Source organism: Callithrix jacchus, chromosome 1 (genome assembly GCF_049354715.1).
Source record: "Callithrix jacchus isolate 240 chromosome 1, calJac240_pri, whole genome shotgun sequence".
Classification (NCBI taxonomy): Eukaryota; Metazoa; Chordata; class Mammalia; order Primates; family Cebidae; genus Callithrix; species Callithrix jacchus.
Window position 1 is genome coordinate 65,971,950 of NC_133502.1, and position 20,149 is coordinate 65,992,098.

General features: G+C 41.7%; 1 protein-coding gene across 1 annotated transcript in view; it reads left to right on the forward strand.

Annotated features, from left to right (window-relative positions):
- Positions 1–286: 286 nt before the first annotated feature.
- Positions 287–20,149, forward strand: part of LOC128928111 (DNA-binding protein RFX8-like) — a 37,064-nt gene continuing 17,201 nt past the window's right edge. The window contains 1 exon segment of the mRNA XM_078345199.1: positions 287–356. Within this exon segment, the coding sequence (XP_078201325.1) occupies positions 287–356 (70 nt within the window).

Below are 20,149 nucleotides of genomic sequence, written 5' to 3' on the forward strand. Positions count from 1 at the left end.
GGCTCTATCCTGGGGCTCCGGGCAAGGCACCACCAGAAGAGGGTTCTGTATCGCCCCTCACCCCCACCCCCAACCGTGACCCTCTTTCTTTGTCGGCTTTAGGCAGGACACCAAAGACCCAGTTCTGTTTAAAATTCTCTTTTGAGAAAAGGAACGACTGCTTTTGCCTTTGGGGGGAAAGATAAACTTTCAAATTGGCTTTAAAGCTCCACCACTAACAGTTATTAAGTCGCTAACCTGATTATTATGTCCACTCCACGATAGCAAACGCACTAAGCACTTAACAATGAGCGGTGTGGAGGATGCAAACATGGATGATGAAGGAATGGCTCCTCCAAAACTGACAATCGGGGGAAGTGAGGCGAGTACAGAATCTCAGAACATGCTGCAGGATTGAGTTTGATCCGAGTCGAGGAAGTTTGTGTTTGGGGGGACATCGGTTATTTTGGAGAAACGGTATTCGAGACCTACCATACATGGCAGTTGAGCCCCTTGACTAATAATGCTTATTCCAACCTCCACAAAAGCCCCTGACCACATCCTTCTCCTGAGATTCCCACTTCTCTTGAGCATCTCTCTTCCTGCTGTAAGATACGAAACCTAACTTTGCCTTCGTAGAAAACTTTTTAACTTCCGTCATTCAGTCTCATAAGAACACTGCGGTATAGAAATCATGATCCTCAGGCCGGGCGCGGTGGCTCACCCCTGTAATCCCAGCACTTTGGGAGGCCCAGGCGGGTGGATCACGAGGTCAAGAGATCGAGACCATCCTGGTCAACATGGTGAAACCCCGTCTCTACTAAAAATATAAAAAATTAGCTGGGCATGCAGATTCAAGATATGGGTTCTTTCTACAGCACCGTAACTGTCAGTGACAAAACTGCACCCCAGTTCCCTACTAAGTGTTTTTAGGCCAGGTGCAGTGGCTCACAGCTGTAATCCCAGCACTTTGGGAGGTTGAGGCGGGCCGATCACCTGAGGACAGGAGTTCGAGACGGGCCTGGCCAACATGCGAAACTTCGTCCCACCTAAAAATACAAAAATTAAAATAACAATAAAAAATTAGCTGGGCATGGTGACACATGCTGGTAGTCCCAACTACTTGGGAGGCTGAGACAGCAGAATCGCTTGAAACCGGGGTCGCAGTGAGCCGACACCATGCCTCCAGCCTGGGCAACAGAATGAGACTCCATCTCAATCAATCAATCAATCAATCAATTTAGTGTTTTAAAAAACAAAGTAATCTATAGAAACATCTCATTATTTATCGTTGTTTGTTGATTGATTTTAAGACAGGGTCTATCTATCTCTGTCTCCCAGGCTGGATGGAGTACAGTGGCAGGATCGAGGCTTACTACAGCCTCAACCTCCCGGGCTCAAGAGATCCTCCTGCCTTAGCCTCCCAAGTAGCTGGGACCACAGGCACGTGCCACCATGCCTGTCTAATTTTATTTTTTGTGGAGACAGGGTCTCACTATGTTGCCCAGGCTGGTGTCAAACTCCTGGGCTCAAGTGGTCGTCGGGCCTCAGCCTCCCAAAGTGCTGGGATTACAGGCATGAGCCACAGCGCCCAGCCATATGGAAACATTTCAGATATCCTAATATTAAAATGACATTTCACAAGAGTGAATGGTTACTAACTCATGTAAAAGGAATATCTTGGGGCCCCAAAATCACTAAGCTAAAGGAAAAAGTCCAGCTGGGAACTACTGAGGGCAAACCTGCCTCCTATTCTATACAAAGTCACCCTCTGCTCACAGATAATGAATATCTGATTACCTCCTTTGGAAAGGCTAATCAGAAACTCAAAAGAATGCAACGATTTGCCTCTTAGCTCCCTAAGACCTGGAAGCCCCCTCCCTGTTTTGAATTGTCCCACCTTTTCTGGACTGAACCAATGTTCGTCTTACATATGTTGATTGCTGTCTCATGTCTGCCTAAAATATACAAAACCAATCTGTGCTCTGACCACCTTGGATATGTCAGGACCTCCTGAGGCCATTATCATGGGCATGCATCCTCAACCTTGGCAATATAAACTTTCTAAATTAACTGGAATGTGGCTCAGATTTTCAGGGTTCACATTCAAAACCCACACATTATCCTTAATACAATTATACGATGCATATTTATGTAGTTAGATCTGGTTGGTGGTAGATACTAATAAACTTTTGCCCAACTAAGTGTAAAACTCATTAAATCAGTGTAGCAATCTCTAGACTGTTAAACAAAATTAACTACTAACTAGAAAATATAGTCTATCAAACTCTCCTAAGTGTGGAAAAATGGAGAAGGAAGAATAAACCTTTCTCTCCTCCTGTGGTCCTAATACACAGAACAGCAACCCAGAAACTGCCACAAGTAAAGTGACTAGAAAAAGTTGATTGCCCAACTAAAACCTGCATACACAGCTATATCCTTCCTGGAAGAGCACAGTGGAACTAAATCCTGGTAGTGATAACACAGGGATTGTCAACGTTCTTGTCACACTGGAATTTCCTTCTATTGATCTTCAAATAAATTAACAACTGAAACTTGGAATTTATATATCAGCACAGCACTAAGATACATATATCTAGTCTTTATGTATAAGTTTCATCTTGTGTGATAAATGTATCATGCCACACCCCGCCATCACCGGCCCCTCCAAAAAATATACTACATATTATCATATATACGTTTTTAGTATAAAATGTATATTCTTGCATTGATTTACTTCCTGGTATTGTTTTCATCCTGGGCCTTGACAAAGATAAAATCTCAGCTCTCTTCCCCACCTACCCAGACACAGAAGTGATCAGATGTTCCATAACAAAAGGAACAGTGCCAAATTTAGTGTACACTGAAGTGTAAATTGTCAGAGTGAAGAACATCTAATAACAAAGCCTGGAGCAACTCTGCATAGGGAAAGAGGTCTGGTAAACCTCCTCAGATACAATGGAAATTTTTTATTATTATTCTGTCCTTCCCTTTAGCTGCCAGTTACAGATGCAAGCCCCAACATTCCCCAGTGAGAATTCCTGCCAATAAAAGACACTGACAATGCAAGATGTGGTGAAAAGAGCATAGGGTTTGGAATCAGTTCTGCATCTAAACTCTAGCTCTGCCATTTACTAGTTGTTCAAGTTACTTAGGATCTCTAAGCCTTGGTTTTCTCCTCTATAAAATGGGAATCATGATACATTAGATCATGAAAATTAGGTAATATATAAAGCAACCAACATTGCGTCTGACATACAGTAGGTGTTTAATAAGTAATTGGTGCTGTTATATGCAGGAAGAAAACCATGCTCATTTGTAGGCATGATTGCGCTAGATCTGTAAACTTGGGACTCAAGTTCAATAGTCTTAAGCAGAGTTAAACTGCCTATGCAGTAGAGGAAGCTAGCACCATAATTTCTGCTTTTCTGCATCTAGCCTAGGAAGGCCTTTAAAAACATCTCTCTCTCCACTTTTTTTTTTTTTTTTTTTTTTGAGACAGAGTTTCACTCTTGTTACCCAGGCTGGAGTGCAATGGCGCGATCTCGGCTCACTGCAGCCTCTGCCTCCTGGGTTCAAGCAGTTCTCCTGCCTCATCCTCCCGAGTAGCTGGGACTACAGGAGCATGCCACCATGCCCAGCTAATTTTTTTTTTTGTATTTTTAGTAGAGACAGGGTTTCACCGTTTTGACCAGGATGGTCTCGATCTCTTGATCTCGTGATCCACCCGCCTCGACCTCCCAAAGTGCTGGGATTATAGGCATGAGCCGCCGTGCCTGGCCTTCTCTCTCCACATTTTTTATCTCTTCCTCTGTGTTTGGAGAAAGGAAAGAAAAAGGAAAAACATCAAACTCAATGAAAGAAAGACCTTACTGTTTTTTGGGTTTAAGTTCTGTATTTTTGGAGAAACTGAACGTTCAAATATTCCATTAAAAAGAAGGTAAAAATACATTTATCACAAAACACAGAAACTTACCTAAGACGATGAAATTAAACGGAATTAGTCCATAGTTTGAGGAAAATTCCAGACCCTGTATATTTCAGTTGCACAGTGAAGATCATACATTAAATGGAGACAACAGCAAGATCAGTTCGTTTTGAAAGAGAATGAGAGACACTTAAGCAATAGTAGACTTGGCCTTTAGTAATACTATTTCTGTAGATAGAAAAACTGTAAAAACAACATAAAATAAGTCAGAGGTAATTAAAGTAATACTAGCATATGCTTATAATTTAATAGTCTGTCAAATTTTATAATTCTTAGGATTGTGCTAGGAACCAAAGGTAATTCCCATTGGGTTAAGAGACACAAGGCCGAGCGCGGTGGCTCACACATGTAATCCCAGCACTTTGGGAGGCTGAGGTGGGTGGATGACCAGAGGACAGTAGTTTGAGAGCAGCCTGGCCAACATGGCAAAACCCTGTCTCTACTAAAAATACAAAAATTAGCTGGGTGTGGTGGCAGACACCTGTAATCCCAGCTGGTCAGGAGGCTGAGGCAAGAAAATCACTTGAATCCAGAAGGCTGAGGTTGCAGTGAGCCGAGATCTCGCCATTGCATTCCAGCCTGGGCCACAAGAGGGAAACTCCGTGTCAAAAAAAAAAAAACCACAAGTACTGTTACTTAGTACATAATAGTGGTTGTTTAAACACCAAAATAAGTGATGAAGACAAGGCCCAGGGAAGGCACCGGAAACATAAGGGAAGATTTCATAAGGGAGGTAGGTGGGAGTTGAACTGCATCTTTAAAGATCACAAGATTTGAAGAAGAGAAAGAGGAAGAGCTTTCGAGATGAGGAAGACAGCACAAGCTCAGTGTGGAGATGAGTGTGGCTTGGTTTAGAAATAAAGTTTGAAGCCAAATATTGAAATGTTTTGCATGTGAAAACAAAGAGCTGAACTTCATTTTGTAGGAGGTGAGGAGCCACTGAATAATATGCATGAATGAAAGTAGAATTTTAGCAAGATTGATCTGGTAACTAGGTCCAAGATTTAAAGAGGAAGAAAATTATTTATTTATTTATTTATTTATTTATTTTGAGACAAGGTCTTGCTCTATTGCCCAGTCACAGCTCACTGCAATAGTGGATCTGCAGTGAGATCCTCCCACCTCAACCTCCCTAGTAGCTGGGACTACAGGTACTCTGCGCCACACCTAGATAATTTTTGTATTTTTTGTAGAAATGTTTTGCCATTTTGCCCAGGCTAGTCTCAAACTCACGGACTCAAGTGATCCACCCTCTTTGGCCAATCAGAGTGTTGGAATTACAGACATGAGCCACTGTGCCAAGAAATTTATTTTAACATTTTGAGGTTACTGAAAATTACAGATTTTTTAAAATGCAATAACATATATAAAAGTACAGCATATATGGTTCAATAGATTGAACCATTTAATATAATATTTTGTCAAAGTATTCAATTTATAAATAAAATATAAAAATCATTAATTGTGGCAAATATTTTCCTAAAATCTTCCAAAAGGAAATTATATGTAAGTGAATACATATAATTTCCTTGTATATCAATCATATGTATAATTTATCTTTTTGTTTTCTCTTTTGAGACAGAGTCTCACTCTGTCACCCAGGCTGGAGTGCAGTGGTATGACCTCAGCTCACTGCAACCTCCATCTCTCAGGTTCAAGCAATTCTCCTGCCTCAGCCCCTCAAGTAGCTGGGATTACAGGAGCCCACCACCACACCCGGATAATATTTTGTATTTTTAGTAGAGACAGGGTTTCGCCATGTTGACCAGGCTGGTCTTGAACTCCTGACTTCAGGTGATCCAACCACCTCAGCCTCCCAAAGTGCTGGGATTGCAGGCATGAATCACTGTGCCCAGCCAATTTATCTTACCAGAATAATTGCAACCATGTTGTGTAAAAGGCCAGTGTTAATAGATTGCTTAGCTACATTTTAGAGTATGCTTCACTAGAGCTTTAAAATCATTACGTATATATTCTCTGAAATGTAGTATTGTTTTGATATTTTAACAATGATTACATTTAATTATGATAATTAAATGTTTTTCTAAATTTAATTCCCATGTACATAGAACTTTATCTTTCATAAACAGTAACTATATGAGGGGCACAGATAATTCAGGAAGATGCTTGGAGCTGATTATACAATATCCATGCATTTTAAGCATTTTGTGAAAGTCATTAGCCTCCAAGTGCAGTGGTGCGATCTTGGCTCACCACAACCTGTGCCTCCTGGGTTCAAGCAATTCTCTTGCCTCAGCCTCCCAAGTAGCTGGGATTACAGGCATGCACCACTACACCCAGCTAATTTTTTTGTATTTTTAGTAGAGACAGGATTTCTCCATGTTAGTCAGGCTGGTCTCAAACTCCAGACCTCAGGTGATCCACCTGTTTCAGCCTCCCAAAATGCTGGGATTATAGGCATGAACCACCACATCCGGCCTCACTGCCTCCTTTTTAAAAGGCTCTCTTTTCCCCTGCCATTAGTAACACTAAACTCACTCCTGGCTTTCCTTCTTCAGACCTAGGAATACTTATTGGGTTATCCTTTTCTACCCAACATTTAAATTCTGGAATTCCTCAAACACTCAGTTTTAGGACCTTCTTAGGAGTTCAGTAATCATTTATTGACTCTTACAATCCCTGTAAAAAACACAAATTGTTTGCCTATTGTTAGACTATTTTTTTAAATGATGAAGACTGAATTTAAATACTTTAGGAGAAGGATGTCACTTCTTCCTCTCCCACAATCCTCCCAAATCCTCTATAGGCATTCGGGTTAGCCCTTGTGTTACCCAAGTCTCACACCACTTCCAGCATCAGGGCTCCTGCACCCTTACTTCCTTCCCTAATGCAGGCGCTCACCAGCCACCTCCCATCCTCATCCTCCATCCACAGCACAACTGACAGTCTCAGGTTAGCTTTCCCACGTTTCAGGCCAATAACAGATCCCTGTTAATCATCTCATATCATCTAATACTCCTTTTCCATCATGCACACTGCAGTTTGTGATATTTATTTGTGTCATTATTTAAATAATGTTTGTCTCTCCGCTTGACTATACAGTCCATAAGAGCTGGGATTGTATGTATGTCTGTTGGTGTGTATGTGCGTGTTTCCTCATCATTGCATTCTCAGCACCTAACCCAGTGATTTCATGAATATCTTAAGGAAGCAACAGTCCTCTATTTCCCAATATTGATGTATTTCAAACTTCTAAATATTTGCTGTTGAGACCAGCTGAAATGGTAAGTATTCTGAATTTTAATTTACTCCAAATAGGTACTACAGTACTTTTTATCTTATCAAAGCAAAGTAGCTTTCCATCCTTTCTTTACACAGCAAAGTTTACTATACTCCTTCTATAGTCTGACTCTTCGTAGAGTTTACACAGATATGCTGATAGTCTTCATTTTCTTTTTTTTTTTGAGACAGAGTCTCACTCTGTCACCAGGATGGAGTGCAATGGCACAATCTCGGCTCACTGCAACCTGTGCCGCTCAAGTTCAAGTGATTCTCCTGCCGCAGCCTCCAGAGTAGCTGGGACTACAGGCATTCACCACCATGCCTGCTAATTTTTTGTTAGTGGAGACAGGGTTTCACCATGTTGTCCAGGATGGTCTCTATCTCTTGACCTTGTGATCTGCCAGCCTCAGCCTCCCAAAGTGCTGGGATTACAGGCGTGAGTCACCACACCTGGCCAGAGAGTTCTTATAAAAACTTGAGAATCTTCTTTCTAAGCATAAATATTTAGCAATATGCCATAAAAAGATAGAATAATATGACTAAATAAAAATGTAAACCTTTTTAATGTTAAAAAGCATAATATGTCATATAATAGTATGTAACTATTAAAAGAAGATAAAGCTATGTGTATTAACATAGAGATATGTATATGATATAGTAAGTGAAGAATCAAATTAAAAACTGTGTGTGTACTCTTGAGACATTGATCACTACCTGTGGGAGTCTGTCCTGCAAACCCTGACTCCGTGATGGATGAATAAATACACTTACACACAAAGTACAGTGAATTGAGTGGGCTAGGGAGGTCGTTAGCTGCTCTCAGAGGGCAACTGTAGCTGCCTGACCTCTTACTAGCTATTTCTCCTCACATTTATTCAGTATAGATTTAATAATTTAATAACAGAGGTTCTAAGACAACATTTTATGGATAATTAACATGGTTAAAAGAGTGGTTTTAGTAATGATAAAAGCTTTTGGTTCCAGGGCCAAGAGTAAACACCATTAATGGATAATTCTCCTTCTACCTTCCCTTGAGAAGACCATCCAGCACAAAGTTTACATGACTAACCAAGTAGAGTAGAGAAAAAGGAATAAGAGGTAAACACACTTAAGTGGGGAAGCTTCTATTATCCCTAATCTTCACCCTATGACCTAATGCTCTAAGGTAAGAACTGACTGTCTTCAGCCTGTCCTGTTAAAACCTTTTGGCCTTCCAAAAGGCTTGAGACTGTAATCTGACAACTTTCCCTAATGTTTCCCTTAATATTTTGCCAACCACCCTGAGTGAATCCCAACATACTATGATTTCAATTTTGAAAAGAAATGTAACTGATAGAATGGAAAAGAAAAAATATTTATAGGAATATACAACAAATTCTGAATCTGAAAGGATGGAATATGGGAATTTTTCAATATCTATTTTTTATAGTTTTGTAATTTGTTGTATTTTTATTTTATTTATGTACTTATTTGTTTGCCTACTTCATTTTTCCTTCATAATTTTAAAATATTTTTATATGGAACATCTATTACATTTGTAATGTATACCAAAAACAGATAAATTTGTAAAAGAAAAAGACATGTAATCCCAGCACTTTGGGAGGCCAAGGTGAGTGGATCACCTGAAGTCTGGAGTTTGATACCAGCCTGACCAACAATGGTGAAACCCAGTCTCTACTAAAAACACAAAAATTAGCTGGGAATGGTGGCGGGTGCCTGTAATCCCAGCTCCTTGGGAGGCTGAGGCAGGAGAATCACTTGAACCCGAGAGGCGAACGTTGTAGTGAGCTGAGATCATGCCGCTGTAGCCCAGCCTGGGCAACAAGAGCCAAACTCCGTCTCAAAAAAAGGAAAAGACAAACTCAATGGGAACAAATACATGCAATATATGGATCTATAATACAGACTGTTCCAAATGAACAACAAGACAAACACAAAGATTGAAAAACAGGGCATAAAAAAAGAAATACAAATGATCAGTAAGCATGAGAAAAAATTCCATTATCGTTGATAATCTAAGAGATGCCAAGCAAAATACTGTCATGACTTTTTTCAGTCCATTAAATTGACAGATATTTAAAACATCATAATTACCATAGGCTTCTGTCTAGTGGTGAGACCATCTTGTTTGCTGCTGGAGCCCAATGCAGATGGATAAAAATTTTTGAAGGAAGATTTGGAAATCTGTATTAGAAACACTCAAAATACACATAATTAATCCAATCTTCAGAAATTTATTCTAGGAAAAAATAATGAACACCACAATATTTTTACCAAGTATAATATATTTATTATAGAGTTGTCAGGGGAAAATTAGGAATATTCTAACTATTCATCAAAAGGATATGGGTTAAATGAATACTGGTACATTAATATAAAATAATAATATGTAACTATTTTAAAATCATGTTTTGGAAGATTACAACTTGATAAATTCATAACTTTTTGCTAAATGAAAAAAAAAATTCTTTATTTTGAGACAGAATCTCTCTCTGTTGCCAGGCTAGAGTGCAGTGGTGTGATCTCGGCTCACTGCAACCTCCCCTTCCTGGGTTCGAGCTCTTCTCATGCCTCATCATCCAGAGTAGCTGGGATTATAGGCACACACCACCACACCCAGCTAATTTCTTTTTTTTTTTTTTTTTGGAGACAGAGTCTCACTGTCACCTCGGCTGGAGTGCAGTGGTGCAACCTTGGCTCACTGCAACCTCCACCTCCCAGGGTTCAAGAGATTCTCCTACTTCAGCCTCTCAAGTAGCTGGGATTACAGGCATGCACCACCATGCCCATCTAGTTTTTGTATTTTAAGTAGAAACAGGGTTTCACCATATTGGCCAGGCTGGTCTTGAACGCCTTACCTCAGGTGATCCACCTGCCTCGGCCTCCCCAAGTGTTGGGATTACAGGCGTTAGGCCTTGCCAAAAAAATTTTTCAAAAGATCATATACAGTATGATGCCAATTACAGGCACTTTTCTACTTGCAATGGGGTTTTGTCCTGGTAAACCTATAGTAAGTTGAAAATATTGTCAAATACATTTAGTACCCCAGTAAACCCATAGCAAATTCAAAAAGTCACAAGTTGAACCATTATAAGTCAGGGCCTATCTGTATTTGTGTGTGTGCATGTGCATATGCACATATTAAGAAGATGGACTACAACATTAACAGTAGCTACCCACAGTAGTGAAAAGTGAGAATTATTTGTATTTTGTCCTGATTCTTCCCTAGGTTTTTCAAAATTTCTATAATTTTCTGGGTTTTTTCAAAGTTTCTGTCCTGTATTACTTTTACAATGATAAAAATAAGTTCTTCTAACAGTTGCTGGTGAGACCCTATTGCTACAGAACATTTGAAAATTAGCCAGGGCATGGTGACATGCTCCTGTAGTTCCAGCTACTTGGGAGGCTGAAGCGAGAGAATCATTTGAACCCAGGAATTCAAGGAAGCAGCAAGCTATGATCATGCCCCTGTACTCAGCCTCAGCAACACAGCAAGACCCCGTCTCTTAAAAATAAATAAATAAAAGTTGCTGACCTACACTCGGTAAAAAAAAAAGTTTGGCAGTTCCCAGAAAACTTAAACATAGGATTACCATATGATCCAGCAGATCTATTCCTAGATCTATACCCAAGAGATATATAGCTCACGCTTATAATCTCAAGACTTTGGGAAGCCAAGGTGGGCAGATCACCTGAGGTCGGGAGTTCGAGACCAGCCTGACCAACATTGAGAAACCCTGTCTCTACTAAAAATGCAAAATTAGCTGGGCATAGTGGCACATGCCTATAATGCCAGCTACTTGGAAGGCTGAGGCAGGAGAATTGCTTGAACCCAGGAGGCAGAGGTTGCAGTGAGCCCAGATTGCACTCCAGCCTGGGCAACAAGAGCAAAGTCAATCTCAAAAAAAAAAAAAGAAAGGAAGAAAACCTATGTAAAAACTGTATAACAATATGCAAGGTTGCACATTGCACATTTTAAAATATAAATGATTCTGTCATAGCAACTGGTAATCCATGCTGTCAACTGTTAGTTAAGGAAGAAGCTTTGCCATTCTCTCTGCCAGGCTTCCCCAGGAAATGGTTGCTATTGAGGTCAGTGCTGAGCCTTTAGAATGGCCTTACCTGAATTGGAATCCAGAATTAATTGTCTATTCCTCAGCTGCGTAACATTAGACAAATTACTTCCCTGCTCCGATCCTCAGTTTCCTCATATGTAGAGATCATGGCAATCCTCATTTGATAAAGTGCTTTGAGTATAGATTAAGGGAATCCATATGAAACATTTGGGCCAGTGAACACAGTAAGTGGAAGTGCTCAATAGATATTGTCATCATAATCATCTTTATTACTGTGAATCCAGACATAGCTTTCATTCTCTTCCTACAGTGAAACAGAGTGGTGTACAAAACCAGGGCCAACTGACAGGTCGGGGAGGCTAGCATGCTTTCTGGTCTCTCCCAATGGCATGCTGATAGTTAACAGTCAACTTTGGATGGGGATTGGGCAGCTCTACTTTGTGATGTTTGCCCATTTCCAAAATATAAAGACACCCAACATGGCTGGTTTCAAGGTACCAACTTGATTTCAGCAAATGCAGAGTTGACAAGAGATGATCAGAGGGAACTCTCCCCAGCCAATTTTTTTTTTTTCTGGCTCTTTATTCACTGCCTCTTTTTTGCTGCCTCTTTTTCACTGCTGAAACCAGGTCTCTTTTTTTTGCTGCCTCTTTATTCACTGATGAAACCAGGATCTCCTGCCTCTCTGGCAGAGGACCAGGCATCTTTGTCTGATGTGCTCTCACTAAGGTAAGTCTATTTATGCCTGGGAGATAGAGGAAGCCTAGAGCCTGGAAGTCCAAAGCAGTGCTCAGGCCCAGCTTACTGGAATATTTGTAGCAAAGTGGTGCTTTAATTCGATTTGCTAGTGTTCTCTATGCATCTGTTTTCCTTGGGGAAACTTGGGTGTGGTTGTGTGTGGCTACAGCTTAGGGGTAAGATTCTATCATCTTTGTGTTACATGGCTATAGTGCCTTTTTTTTTTTTTTTTTTTTTTTTTTGAGACAAAGTCTTGCTCTGTCACCCAGGCTGGAGTACTGTGGCCCAATCTCCCGCCTCCCGAGGTCAAGTGATTCTCCTGCCTCAGCCTCCCAAGTAGCTGGGATTACAGGCATATGATACTACACCCGGCTAATTTTTATATTTTTAGTAGAGACAGGGTTTCACCATGTTGGCCAGGGAGGTCTTGAACTACTGACCCCAGGTGATCTGCCTGCCTTGGTCTCCCAAAGTCCTGGGATTACAGGTGTGAGCCACCACACCTGGCCTATAGTGCCTTCTAAAAATTAATAGCACCTCACCCTGATTTTTAACATGTAGCATTTTGCATTGCACTGTATCTACTGAAGATGTTAATAACTTCTGCATTTTTCCATGGTCTTCAAAATGATACCTTTTTTTTTTTTTTTTTTTTTTGCGATGAAATCTCACTCTATTGCCCAGGCTGGAGTACCGTGGCGCCATCTTGGCTCACTGCAATCTCCGCCTCCCAGGTTCAAATGATTCTCCTGCCTCAGGCTCCTGAGTAGCTGGTATTACAGGGGCACACCACCACACCTGGCTAATTTTTATATTTTTAGTAGAGACAGGGTTTCACGAAGTCGGTCAGGCTAGTCTTGAACTGACCTTGTAATCTGCCTGCCTCAGCCTCTCAAAGTGCTGAGATTACAGGCTTCAGCCACCGCGTCCGGCCTGACAAAAGGCATTTTTCAACATCCATAGCACAACTAAGTCAAAGCTGAAAAGTTTAAAGGACTTTTCTAAATGTGAGGGCAATGTTTCCCAACCTTTTGAGGTCATAGAAACTGCCCTGGACACCAGTTTAAATATACTGAATCCTGGGGACTTGGATTCTGAAGGTCTGTAGTGGGAGCCTTGGAAAAGGTATTTTAAAGTAATACCAGTTACTCTTAAATTTCTTCAAGTTCTAGTATCACTGTGTTGGCAAGTAACAAAGAGAAATAAACACAGTAGCATAAAGCCATGTAGCCTGGCTCACAGAAAAGACCTGTTTATACCCCCATGCTGGAATCCTCACCTGCCCCTGAAGGTTCGATGCTATCTTGGTACATGGCTATTTTTATCTCCTAGAAAACAATGTAGGCCCAACAGAGGGAGGCCCTTTGCCAAATTATAAGGTGGTGGGGGAGGAAAGGAAGAAGGCTTCTTCACTCAGTAATTTTCTTTTTCTTTCTTTCTTTTTTTTTTTTGTCTGAGACAGTTTCACTCTTCTCCCCCAGGTTGGAGTGCCATGGCCTGATCTCGACTCACTGCAGCTTCCACCTCCTGGGTTCAAGCAATTGTCATGCCTCAACCTGAGTAACCAGGATTACAGTTGCCTGCCACCACACTCAGCTACTTTTTTGTATTTTTGGAAGAGATGGGGTTTCGCCATGTTGGCCAGGCTGGTCTTGAACTCCTGACCTCAAGTGATCCACCTGCCTAGCCTCCCAAAGTGCTGGGATCACAGATGTGAGCCACTGTGCCTGGTTACTCAATATTTTTCAAAGACCAAGTTGTTACTCTTTTTGTTTGTCTATTTTTTGAGACAGTGTCTTGCTCAGTTGCCCAGGCTGGAGTGCAGTGGCACAATCATAGCTCACTACAATCTCTAACTCCTGGGCTCAAATGATCCACCTGCATCAGCCTCCTCAATAGCTGGGACTACAGGTGCATGTTACCAGGACCGGCTAATTTTTTAAAAAATGATTTTTTTGTAGAGACAGGGTCTCACTAGGTGGTCCAGGCTGGTCTCAAACTTCTGGTCTCAAGCAATCCTCCCACCTTGGCCTCCCAAAGTGCTGGGAATACAGGTGTGAGCCACTGTGCTCAGCGGTTGTTAGTTCTTCACCAGCACACCATGTAAGTCTTCCCAACACAGACAAGGTCTAGCTTTGCCTGCCAGTCTCCTTCTGACTTGTTGTTCCTCCAGCAGTAGATGGCAGAATGATGGCAGCCAGCTTTCTCCCACAGGCTGCTCAGTCTGACCACGCATTAGTCTTAGGGAAGGTAACCATATTTGTTCAGGTTTGTTTGGGAAGAGTCCTGACCACACCTTTGAGTCCACACTCTCCTCCACTTAATCTTTCATTTCATTTATTCATTCCCAGTTTGTATGATAAATTACATAGTCACCCTGTCTGTGAACAAAGAGCTAGAACTCTACAAAAAATGCAACTCTACAAAAGCAAGAAGTAGACTGCTAACAACTTAATCACTTCCATTGATCAAGCAAATCATTCTCTGACACCACACACATCTTTTCAGCTCATCCTCATGGCAACCCCGCAAGGGGATTTTAGAGACATGAATTTTGCAGATGAGGAAAGTAACGGTGCAGTGAGTTGGCCAGGGTCATCCAAATAGGAGGAACAGAGCTAGGGTCAAAGGTCCATCTGCATGAGCTGAGCTCCTGCTCTGGATGGGCCTACCTGCCTCCTCGGGGCATGTGGTCACTCCCATCAATTTCTGACTGTGTGTGTTAAGAAATAGAACTTTACCAAGAAAGTTGCTTGGTTTCAACATGAAATAAATACTCTCAATATTAATATTTTTCATTTAAAGTTTGAAAGTAGAAATCTGCTTTCTGCAGCTATGTGTCTAATTCAGCTCTTGTTTCTGTAATCTAGTTTGAAGGAAGAAACACTTCCAAAAGAAGCAACCAAGTCTACAAAGGCACAATTTGATTCAAATGGATCCAACTGATTAGCAAATGGAAGATAACATGGAGGAATACGTTTTGCATGACAAGCATGGCAGCTCCAAGTCATCTCTAATGAAGCTAAAAATTTAAGTGCAGCCCAGAGACCGGATGGTTCAGAATCTTTGCTTTATGTTTGCATCATTCAATCTTCTAAACCAGTTGCTTTCCCAGAAAAGGTGAGTTAAAGTCATAGCCTTTGTGTCACACCATATTCTCCATAGTTTTACAAATTATTCAGTTTATTTTTAAAAGACATAATTAAAATTTTTTTAAAATTCCAAATCATTCCTTTTAATGCATTCTCTTGGGGGAAAAAATTGCATATAGTGATTGTATGTGGCTTAAGTGGCTGTTCATCAGTACCCCAGTCTCAGACCTGTACGTTGTTACTGGTTGACTGGTTGGTTGCCTGTTGGGTTTTTTTTTTTTTTGTCCTTCTTGATGTTTTTCTACCTTCTGCATTTTCCAATAAAGCTTCCATTATAGGAGTATTTTCCTTCCTCCCTGCATACCCCACAGAAGGGAAGCTGCTAAAATCTCAGAGCTAGAAAGTTCCAAGGAGGCTGCAGCAGCCCCTGTCTCCTAGTTTTTGTTCACCCTTACTAAGAGCAAGGCCACTCAAGTCAGACTGCTGTGTGTGCATCCTGGCTCCATCATTGAGTGAATTCATTTATTCACTATTCATTCAGCAACATGTGAGCGCTTCTCTCTTCCTCTATAGCTACCATTCTGGCCCGTGCCACGATGTCTTGTTGTTTCTGTCTTTGGTGCTGAGCCCGTCTCCCTACAGTCACATTGTCCATCTACACAATCATATCACTGCTCTGGTTACATCCCCTCCCTAGCTTCCCACCTACTTAGTCCAAGTCCAAGTCCCTTGGTTAGGAGCCAATACATTCCTACAGGTCTGCCCTCTCCCCAACGCATGGCCAAGCCCTCTCTGACTTCTGCCTGCACTCTCTGCTCTAGCCACATCAGCCTCCTTGCTATTCCTCAAACACACCAAACTCGTCTCTTCCTTAGTACCTTGGCATTTGCTTTTCCCTCTGCCTGGAATGTTTTTCCTCCAAAGTCTACTTGGCTCACTCCTTCCTCTCCTTCAGGTTTCTGCTCAGATGTCACCTTCTTGAGAAGGCCTTCCTGGCCATCCTATTACAAATGGTGGCCCCTCACTGCCACACAGCATTCCCTAGTCTATTTTCCCACTTCATTTTTCTCCATACCACTTATTGCCACCTGACACACATTGTATTTCTTTGATTACTGTCTCCTGTCACTAGGATGTGAGCTCTGTACACGAGCAATATGCTAGCAGCTATAAGAGTGCATGGCACACAGCAGACCCTCAGTAAATATTGGTTGAATGAATGAACAAAGAGTTTGCATGCAGCAATGGGGAGCCAGATCATGTAAGGCCTTGTAAGTCCTGGAAAAGACTGGGTTTTGTTGTAAATATGAAGAGAAGCCATTGGAGAGTACAATATCTGATGTATAGTTTAGAAAGATCACTGTGAGCTAGGAGTGGTGGCTCATGCTTGTAATCGCAACACTTTGGGAGACTGAGACAGGAGGATCACTATAGGCCAGTAGTTCAAGGCCAGCCTAGCAGCCATGTGTGGTGGCTCACGCCTGTAATCCTAGCACTTTGGGAGTCCAAGGTAGGCAGATCACCTGAGGTCAGCAGTTCGAGACCTGCCTGGCCAACATGGTGAAGCCCTATCTCTACTAAAAATACAAAAATTAGCCAGATGTGATGGTGGGCGCCTGTAGTCCCAGCTACTTAGGAGGCTGAGAGGCAGGAGAATGATTTGAACCCCAGAGGTGTAGGTTGCAGTGACCTGAGATCACGACACTGCACTCCAGCCTGGGCAAAAGAGCAAGACTCCATCTCTAAAAAAAAAAAAAAAAAAAGACCATCCTAGGAAACATAGTGGTACCACATCCCTACTAAAAATTAGCCAGGTGTGTACCTATAGCCTAAGCTGCTTGAGAGGCTGCAGTAAGAGGACCACTTGAGCCCAGGAAACTGAAGCTGCAGTGAGCTATGACCACACCACTGCACTCCAGCCTGGGCAACAGTCTTAGACGCTGCCTCAAAAAAACAAAAACAGAAACAAAACAAAACCCCACTCTAGCCATTGTGTGGAAGGAAGATGGTATTAAGGGTAAGAGTGGCCCCAGGGGGGAAATTTGGAGGCTAATGCAACATCCAAGCAAGATAATGAGGACTTGAGTTAGGGTAGGAGAAAAAGGTCATAATTTAAAAATGTATTTTGGAGTTATGGCTGATAGAACTTGTTAATAAATTGGAGAAGGGGCCTAAGAAGAAAACAGAAATAAAGGATACCTTCCAGGCTTGGGGCTTCAATGCTGAATCTCTCTGAGCATGTTTACTCTTCTGTAAAATGAAGAGAGGTGGAGCCTCCTCCTCATGGGATCTCTGTGAGGAAGGAGGTGGAAGATGTAGAGTGCCCATGTTGTCAGGCACATGGTAAACCCTCAATACATGTTAGCTCTTATCATTGCCTCAGAGATGACTATATTTTCCCTGCTTCATCCAAAATAGATTACAAAAATATCCACCCCATAGAGACTGGAAGAAAAAACTTCTTGTAGAGTGTACCCTCCCCTCCTAAGGGATAGACCTGTCCTTTATTTAACAGAATTCTTAATAGTAGTGTTGGAACATGTTACTTGCACACAGATAAATAGTTCCTCACATTTCAAAAGAAGTATAAGGCTGTTTTCAGTAGTGTTTGTCCATTCAATACTGAGCAGCAGAATAATTAAAAGCTGAAATTACAAACGACTGATTATTAAAAATCAATCAAAATGTAAGATAAAGCACATGTGAAATAATATATATATATATTTTTTTTTTTTTTTTGAGATACAGTCTCACTCTGTCACAAGGGCTGGAGTGCAGTGGTGTGATTGTGGCTTACTGCAACCTCTGCCTCCTGGGTTCAAGTGATTGTCCTGCCTCAGCCTCCCAAGTAGCTGGGATTACAGGTACCCACCACTACACCCAGCTAATTTTTTGTATTTTTAGTAGAGATGGGGTTTTACCATGTTGACCAGGCTGGTCTCAAACTCCTGACCCTGTGATTTGCCCACCTTGGCCTCCCAAATTATGAGGATTACAGGCCTGAGCCACTGCACCCAGTCCTTTTTCTTTCTTTCTTTTTTTTTTTTGCATGATCTTGGCTCACTGCAACCTCCACCTCCTGAGTTCAAGTGATTCTTTTGCCTCAGCCCCTGGAACTACAGGCATGCACCACCATGCCCAGCTAATTGTTATATTTTTAGTAGAGATAGAGTTTCACCATGATGGCCAGGAAGGTCTCGATCTCTTGACCTCGTGATCTGCCCGCCTTGGCCTCCCAAAGTGCTAGGATTATAGGTGTGAGCCACCCCGCCTGACTGTAATAATAATTATTTTTTTAAAAACAGGCATTGGAGAACAATCCAAGATGGCCGATCGGTAACATCCCGGGATTGCAGCTCTCAGGGAAGGCGCGGAGAACTAGAGGACGCCACACTTTCAGACAAAGTCTGGTCGCTCACGAAGCAGAAGATCCCCCAGTGGTGGAAACACACGAGTTGCCAGTGCGGCTCGTGGTCGGCGCAGCGGTTCCGCCGGCACCTCGAAGCGGCAGCGCTCGGCGCAGAGTAAACGGGACCGGTTCCCCTTCTGACCGAGGTTTGGAGCCCCGGGAAGGCAGAGTCGCCTACTACGGAAACAAGAAGGAAGCCCGACAGGAGAATCCTGGGCAGAAAAGCACCATCAGTTTTAACACTGCTGCTCTGGCTCTGGGAACTAACAACCTGGACGTCCACTCAAGAGACCTAATCTGAAAGTTGGTAATTTCAAAGACGACAGGAGGATAAATTTACAATGACGGGAAGAAACCAGCGTAAAAAAGCTGAGAATACTCAAAGGCAGAACGCCCCTCCCTCTAAAGATGATCACAGTTCCACATCAACAATGGAACAAGGCTTGATGGAGAACGAGCGCCTCCTGATGACAGAATCACTCTTCAAGGAATGGATAATAACAAACTTCGGGGAGTTAAAAGAACATGTTGTAGCCCAACGTAAAGAAACTAGGAACTTTGAAAAAAGGTTTGATGAAATCCTATTGAGAATAGACAACTTAGAGAGGAGTATGAGTGAATTAATGGAACTGAAGAATACAATACAGGAACTCCGAGAAGTATGCACAGGTTTAAACACTCGAATTGTTCAAGCAGAAGAAGGGATATCAGAGGTCAAAGTCCAACTTAATGAAATAAAACATGAAGAAAAGATTAGAGAAAAAAGGATAAAAAGGAATGAGCAAAGTCTCCAAGAAATGTGGGACTATGTGAAAAGACCAAATTTACGTTTGATAGTTGTACCTGAATGCGATGGAGAGAATGAATCCAAGCTGGAAAATACCCTTCAGGATATTATTCAGGAAAATTTTCCTAAACTAGCAAAGCAGGTCAACATTCAACCCCAGGTAATACAGAGAACACCACAAAGATATTCCTCAAGAAGAGCAACCCCAAGGCACATAATCGTTAGATTCACCAGGGTTGAAATGAAGGAGAAGATACTAAGGGCAGCCAGAGAGAAAGCTCAGATTACCCACAAAGGCAAGCCCATCAGACTTACAGCAGATCTCTCGGCAGAAATTCTACAAGCCAGAAGAGAGTGGGGGCCAATATTCAACATCCTCAAAGAACAGAACCTTCAGCCCAGAATTTCATATCCAGCCAAACTAAGCTTCACAACTGAAGGAAAAATAAAATCTTTTATGAAAAAGCAAGTACTCAGAGATTTTATTACCACCAGGCCTGCTTTACAAGAGCTTCTGAAACAAGCATTACACACAGAAAGAAACAACCAGTATTAGCCTTTCTAAAAATACACCAAAAAGTAAAGAGCACCAACATAAAGAAGAATTTACACCAACAAATGGATAAAACAGCCAGTCAACATCAAATGGCAGTAACCCTAAATTTAAATTGACTAAATTCCCAATCAAAAGACACAGCTAAAACCCAATGGCATGTTACATCCAGACCTGTTTCACATGCAAGGATACACAAAGACTCAAAACAAAGGGATGGAGAAAGATTTACCAACCAAATGGAGAGCAAAAATAAATAATAAATAAATAAAAAGCAGGAGTTG